Below are 7623 nucleotides of genomic sequence, written 5' to 3'. Positions count from 1 at the left end.
CAGCCAGGAGCTGCTGGTCAGTAGGGCCTGGGACAGAAGCAGCACCTCAGCAGAACCAGTTCCTTTACCTGCGAGCTGAGCAGTTCCCTTCAGCCCTGATGGATGTGCTGCTGCCATCAGGCACTGTCCTCCTCAGAACAGGCTGTCCCCTTCCTTTAGTGACAAACACTGCCCCAGGGCACTAAGGTTGCCTCTTCCCCTTGTCCCCACAGCACCCCAATGTGTGTCACAGAGAACATGGAGCTAATCGATGCCTTGCCACAAAAAACATGCCTCTACAAGCAGATTTCAAGCTACACAAACCCTTTGCTGTGTCTCTGCAGGTAAATGTTCTAGTACAGCAGCTTTCCTCAAGGTCAAAGAGCTGCAGCCAAGATTCTGCCCTCTGAAGTGCAAGTGCTTTTTCAATCCTTGCTTTGGAACAGCAGCCATAGTGGGAGAAAAGCTGCTTTTGTACCAAGACCAAGTAATCAAAAAAACCTCATCCTCTGAGATGTCTTTTTTTCCAGAACTACAGAAAAGTGAGGCCTTTTAGGAGTTTATGCTACTTTCCAGCTCTTCCACCCCCCTGTATTTAACCTTTGTAACTTAAAACACAAAAAGTAGGGCAGTTTTGGAGTGCTGCCTTTAAGCCCTGACATCCTGCAGCCGCCAGCCCTGCCCGCCCGCTCGGCTGTGGGATGAACCAGCTCCCACCAGGAACAAACACGGGGCTGCCTCCATCCCTGAGCCAGGCAGAACAAGGGAGAGCTTCTCTGCTGTGCAGGGACTGCCTGGCTGGGACAGCTTTTCCCATGGCCTCTCTCCATCAGGATGGTGAAGCAGACACAAACATGACAGTGCCTCTAACAAAGGCAATTTACCACCTGGAGGAAAGCAAAGCCCATTTCAACATCAACATTGATATCTTGATCTGGCTCCTGTGAGAAATCTTCCAACACACATCCCTCTCAGTACTCTTCAAGTGGCAATCCAGCTGGCTCATCCCTCATCTGCAGGTACACTGACTACCACCCAGGTCCTGCCTTGAAGCAGGATGAGCTGAACACAGCTGCAGATTCATGCCTGGCATATCTACCAGAAGGGAGGAAGCACCACAGAAGCCTCTGAAGGGTCACAAGAAAAGGGACAGCACCTGTGTGACAGTGGAGCAATTCCAGCAAAGTCCTCATAAAGCAGGAGGAATCAATGGACTAAACAAAACATAAGAAGAGAGACAAACATGTAACTTTTATTGTTTATGTACAAATGACAGAAGTTTGTATTAAAAAGAGAATCTACCCAACCTCAAAGACAGCAAAGAGCAAGACGGCTTTGAGCTCCAGCCTTCCCTAAAAGCTCTGCATACATTTTAGGGGATGGTGTTGAAAATTAAAGTTATAGAAAAGGGTTTAACCACCATCTTCTCTCTGCATGAGTAAGAATCAAAATGAGCTTTTCCACACAATGAAGAACCTGTCACTCTACAAGGATCAAAACAAACAAACCAAAAGTCAATTTGTTAACTATACACTTTGGTTTAAAAAAACAAACAACAAAAGCAACAAGAAACCAAAACAAAACTACAAAACTAAGTATCAGCAACTGAAGTACTCTAAGTCTTACAACATGGGTGGGACATACTGAATCACAGCCCAGTTCCAGTGGAAAAAGAAATGCCTCTCCATGGGTTTGCAGGTGACAGGGGTGGCAGCAGCAAGATCCGCCAATTTTAGGCAGTTCCCGACTGAGGTGGAAGCACAGAATAGTCAGGAATTCAGAACTACTACTACTGCTCACCTTAGTCTTCCTGCAACTCAGGTGATCTAAAAATGATGCAAAGTACATGGTCCAAGATGTTCTCCCCCCATGTAAGTCCTTTGGAGTGAGCCCCTCCCACGTGCAGACCCTTGGCCAGAGCGCTGCCGTCCTGCTCACTCGGTCGACTGGCATTTTTCTCAGTGGGGATTCATGTAGACCTAAATCTCAGAAGCATCAGCACTGATGAGTCTAGTAGTCCTGCAGAGAAAGGAGAGGACAGGCACATTAAGATCTTTCTACCTTCAATTCTGCTTGCAGAGCTGGGATTCTCAGTCTTCTCTCATTTCTACATACCCTTAGTTGCAGGCAAACAGAAAAGATTATTTTTTTTTAATCTTGTATCTGAACACTCAAAAGAAAAGACCCTTGAGAACCCTAGAAATGAATAAACTCAACCAGATGCTTTTAACGTTCCAGATCATGACAAGGTAACGTGACACCAAACAGCTTTTTTCATAAAAACTGCAGAGGACTGAACTGTGACCTAGTTTCAAAACAAGCCTACCTGGCCTTATTTACTGTTAAAGCCACAAGACAATGCTTTTTTTCATACCATGATATTCCTCAACCATGAAAATAAGATCTTAAACTACAGCAGAGGGAGGCTTTTTTTTCAGATTAGGAGGCAGCCACTCAAGTCTATGGATGAGCAATGAAAACAAGGACAGAGCACTGATACTTACGGCTCTTGGCTTTTTGTTTAACTTGAGATCAATCCTGTGGTTGGAAAGATAAGAGAAATGTCCATTTCAATAAATTAAACCAAGACTAGAGTTCAAAGAACCAGCTACTGCATATGGCACAGGCTACAACAAAGACTATTTGGTTAATTCAATCCACATTCTCAATTCGGCTGAGCCAAATCACTGTCCCAGCATTACTGGACAAGAGCAAAAGAGGTGGAGAGTGGACTCTTTGTTACTTGCCAAAATGCATATTCTGTCCACTCAAATAAAGTTAATAAAGGTTCATAATAAAAATCACAGGGAAGTTATGCAGCATAAAGAAATAAGGTTAAATTCGCATGCTCTACATTAATTTGTTAGGTGTGTAACTATGCCACAGGTAATTATTCAGACATAGTGGAAATGGTTATTCACTTGGACTAGAGATAGGAGTTTAAGATGACAGGAATTACATGAATCAAAGGTACTGAGTTCATTACATTTTCCAGAAGGAAATAGCCAAGTCTAGACTAAACTCCTTAAGAAGCAAAGCCAGAAGAATCAGTTTTTAAACTACGTTTTTAAGTTAAAAAGTTTATCATCTAATTTAAAATAGAAATAGAAAGGCAGAGAAGAGTGAAGTTAATTTAATTTTGCTGAAGTTATTAAATAAAATGTTACCTCCATCACGCTTTTCTGTTTTTAAAAAAAACTTCCCAGCCTAACCTAATATACATACCTACAATTAAACAGATAAACTATGGGTTAGAAAGGTCTCAAAAGGCACATTGGTGTCTACACACTAACAACACAGCACAAGTACTAATTCAAGTCAAACTTACTCAAAGTCATAATCAAACATGCCAGACGGGCTGAGGGGCAGCATTTGAAAGGAAGAAAGCAATAGAAATTAATATACTAATGAATTAAATAAATTAGTTGATTAGCCACCCTAGCGAGATTACTAAAAAATAAAGTTTAAAAAAAAAATCAAGCCAGTGTTCAAATGCCATAAAGTTCTTAAGGGATCTTAACCAGAATTGGGCACAAAAAGCACCCAGACTGGGCCATCCAGAGTTCCCCCTCCCCGGCTGGATTTCTGGGAAGAAGAGGTGTTAGAACAGAGGGACCCCGAGGAGCTGGGCAAGGGGCTGTCAGTGCACGGTGACCCAATCCCTGGCAGCCCCAGGGCAGGTGGTCAGAAAGCAGCAGCTTTGGCTAAAGGATTAGGGCAAAGCAGAAGTGGTTCAGGCAGAGGAGACAGCACAGAACCGAGAGTCCGTCCGAGCACCCAGGGTTCCCCTGCGAGCAACACGTGTGCACACACACACACACACAGGTGTGCACACACACACACAGGTGCAGGTGTGCACACACAGGTGTGCACACACACACATGTGTGCACACACACACACACAGGTGTGCACACACACGCACAGGTGTGCACACATACACACACAGTGTGCACACATACACACACAGGTGTGCGCACACATACACACAGGTGTGCACACACACACACACACTGGTGTGCACACATACACATGCACACACACGTGCACACACAGAGACTCTCACTCCAGCTCTTCAGTGAGCTCAGGACACCACGGGCAGTGGCCACAGGCAGGGCCAGCCTGGTGACATTCCCACCCCCAGGCACAGCAGTCACAGCTCAGGCTGCCCGAGGAGCAGTTCTGCCCCACAGCCAACCACAGCATCACACCAGCTCTAACTCAGCAGTTTTTCAGCACCAAATTTCTACCAGGAAACAGTATTGTTTTCCCCCAAAATACTTTTTAGCCATGAGAATTGCTGAGCACACAGAAAATTATCATCTTGGCCTTCCTGTGGTCTCAGAGGGAGCAGAGGGTGACTTCAGTGCAGACTGTAGGTTCCATCTGATTCCGTTTTTTAACTGTTGGAAGTTAAACTCCCTGTTCACACCAGTTCTGCCCAGTTCAAATCCAGCTTTCCCCACTGCTCTCGGTGGCACATCCACTGGTGTCAGGGCACCCTCAGGCTGCCTGTTCCCAACACCTGCCAGTTCTTCAGGAACAGGCAAGTAGAACTTAAAACATCTGCTGGCAAATGGAAGAGCTTCTGAGCAAAAACACCAATATCTTGTAATTTTTCTCTTTCTCATTCCGTAGGACTCAGGGAAGGGGCAGGCAGGTCTCTCCTGAGAGCCCTCTGGGCTGCAGAGCCTCCTGCAGCACTGGGCTGCAGTGTCAGCAGACTGGGACTGCTTTGTTGTTTGCTTTTTAATCTTTGATATTCTTGAAATTTTTTTTGTCTTTTCTGCCAAAATTGAGAGAATAGTCAGTAATGACATTCACAATGTTAAACAGTGTTTTTATTACATACAAACTCAGCTGTCTTATTCTGATCATCTCCCTGGCCATGCCAAGCATCACAGAATGGTCACCTACCAACTGCAAAAGCCTTTCAGCAGCACAGAAGTGTCTGAGGTGTCTCAGGGTGACAAGAAGGCCCTACCCGACCAGAGCAGGGCTCCTCATGCCCAACACTGTCCCCGACAGCAGCAGGAACCCCAGAGCCACACAACCTGTCACTGGGGCAGGTTCTTCCTACCTCCTGTCACTAAAGTTGGTGTTATGGAAGGGAGCAAAAGAATATAAATGATTTCCAGCATTTGTATCAACCCGCTGCGCCCGCAGAGCCTGGTTTGCTGTCCCTGTAAGTGCTCAGTAGAATATTTTATAATCTGTTGGAAACAGCAGTTTCCTGAAGCTGTGCTTCAGTTTCACAGGTTGCTTCTCTGAGTTTGTTCACTGATGTAGCTTCTTGTGTTGTTCCTGAACTTCTTACCAATTGTCTACAGGCAAAAGGAGTTTTGAACTGCTTTGGATTCCCAACTCGGGAGGAACCAAAGTGACCTCAGTCCATCAGGACATCTGCCCAACTAGGGCTGCTGCAGGAAGAAAATCCTGATCTAAGAATTAAGGACATGCTAATGACTCAAAACCTACGAAGGAGAAAAAGCAGCTACACATTTCTCAAGTGCTATACCTACCTCCATATCTCCCAAACCAACCTTCCCCCCAGCAACCTTGGTAAATTTGTACTTTTCTTTAAAACTTCTCTCTCTTGCAGTGACAAGGTCCCTTCAAGAGGAAAGCCCACCTGTACACAAAGCCAACAGGCTCAGAGTTGGCACAAACACCTGATGTATAAAAGCTCCTTCACTTCTAATGATCTTTAGGTACCAGTTCCAGCAACCACTTCCAAAGAGGTGCAGCTCTGCAGAGTCTCCTCTTTCAGAGACAGGGATTTCCAGGTGTTCTTTTCTGCTCAGGGTCTGACTCCCCAGAGCACTGCCCTGCTCTGCAGAGATCCCTGGGCTGGGCAGAGGGGCAGGGACATGGGGAGGCAGCAGGTCCTGCTGGTCCCTGGGGAGCAGTGCCCAGGGGGGTGGGTCACTGCAGAGTTCTGAGCCACCAGCCCACAACACTAAGCTGGTCAGTTACATTAAACCATAAAGACCTCTGGAATCTTGGTTTTACATGAATTTCAGCTCAGTCTAATAATAAACCCTTGGAGGTTAATGTGACAAAGCAACTCTTCAGCACCATAATCCAGAGACTCAGTCTGGGCCATGACTGCTGAAAGGGCCTAGAGTGGAAATCTTAGGGAAGTGCCCACAACCCCAAAACATTCCAATCTGCTGGCTCAACACCCTCCTCCAAGGACAGCACTGACACTCCTATCTTACTGGGTCCTGCAGAAACCAAGCAGCAAGCACAGGAGATCATGACTGCAATCCTCAGGGCCTGACACACCAGGGGCAACAGGGTCCTGGGGAATGCTACAGGGTGTGTACAAATAAAAACCAGAGAAACGACCAAAACAAGTGACCTGAGCTGCTCATTATTCCATCAAGTCTCTAGTTCTTTGCACACAATGAAGTAAATCCAACAGGTGCTTCAGCATCAGGGGGCACAAGAGGCTGCTGGTACCACTAACCTGTGTCGATTTTTGTTCTTCCGTTTTTTGTGGCTGCTGTGGTGGCTCCCAGAAGAAGTAGAGGAAGCAGCTTTCTGGGGTTTTACCCCCTGCACAGACCCATCCAGCTCCTCTGCATCCTCCTGGCTGGGCTCATTCTCTTGATTGTGGAAGTCTGGAGAAGTGTCACTTTCTGTGCCACTGCCGGGCTCCCCTAGAGCAGGACAAAGAGCGGAGCAGAGGGGTCACCTCCCTGCAGCCCCCCAGGCTGCCCTGTGGGGCAGATGTGGCCCCACCAGCAGGACTTGGGAGAAGCAGGGGGCACCCGAGGGCACCTGGAAGTAAACAAGGACCTGAGAGACCTTTCTGAAGGACTGCAAGCTCCTTCCTCAGCAAGTGAAGCACATGGGAATTGCATCTGATTTGGGACTGATTACAAAAATTTTTTCAAAACCCTGAGGGTACCTGGCTCCTCCCCATCAGCTGTCACTGACAAACACAAACTCATTCCCTCAGCTCTTCCAGCCTCTTTCTCCAAAGAGCACCAAACCCATTGCAATAAGCTTTATGAGCTTTATGCACAATAAACCCTTGCTGAGCATAAAAGTTAACTTTATTATTTAACTATTTATAAAAGCTCGACTTTACTTCTGTTTCCTCCAGTGCTCCTGGGCTCAGTGCTGCAGCCACGGGCTGTGCTGGGACCGACCCAGGACACTGGGAACAGCTGGGCTGTGGGGAGAGGTGCAGCTTCCTCCAAACTCTGAGAGAAATGAAGAAGTGACTTACGCTTCTCAATGAGCTGGTCCTGAACTCCAGCTAGTGCACTGACAGCCTAGAAAATCAAAAGGGATGTTAATGAGCAGGAACTCACTGACCACTGTTCAAACGGTCTGGAGATCAGACAGGCCCTGGGCGGGGCTGCGGGCCGGGCCCGCACTCACCGCGGCCGAGGTGACCGAGGACTTGCTGAAGAGCCGCTCGGCCTCCTTGAACTTGCGGTTCCTCCGGTCGTTTTTGCTGTTGGAGTTCCTGGAACAGACAGAGGCAACATCGCGGGGGCCCGGGCAGCGCCGGGCGGGGCGGGGCGGGCAGGGACTCACTTCTGGTTGGTGAGGTAGCGGTCCCAGCCGCGGATGATGTTCCCGTACATCTGCGTGTCCTCCAGGTAGCTGCCCTCGAAGGCGTAGATCTG

The 7623-nt window shown here is 47.4% G+C and overlaps 1 protein-coding gene across 1 annotated transcript in view; it reads right to left on the bottom strand.

Moving 5' to 3' along the window:
• Positions 1–2484: 2484 nt before the first annotated feature.
• The window catches only part of MEAF6 (MYST/Esa1-associated factor 6), a 5838-nt gene continuing 699 nt past the window's right edge, over positions 2485–7623 (bottom strand). Inside the window, exons 2-7 of the mRNA XM_009996700.1 lie at positions 7532–7620; positions 7373–7460; positions 7218–7263; positions 6450–6642; positions 3147–3204; positions 2485–2517 (exon numbers count right to left, since the gene is read on the bottom strand). Of these exons, the coding sequence (XP_009995002.1) occupies positions 3192–3204; positions 6450–6642; positions 7218–7263; positions 7373–7460; positions 7532–7620 (429 nt within the window). The 3' untranslated portion in view covers positions 2485–2517; positions 3147–3191. The remainder of the gene's footprint in view (positions 2518–3146; positions 3205–6449; positions 6643–7217; positions 7264–7372; positions 7461–7531; positions 7621–7623) is intronic.

This window comes from Chaetura pelagica, unplaced genomic scaffold (assembly GCF_000747805.2).
Source record: "Chaetura pelagica isolate M959 unplaced genomic scaffold, ChaPel_1.0 scaffold1064, whole genome shotgun sequence".
Classification (NCBI taxonomy): domain Eukaryota; kingdom Metazoa; phylum Chordata; class Aves; order Apodiformes; family Apodidae; genus Chaetura; species Chaetura pelagica.
The sequence above is the reverse complement of the archived record's forward strand: the minus strand, read 5'-3'. Positions and strand labels throughout refer to the sequence as shown.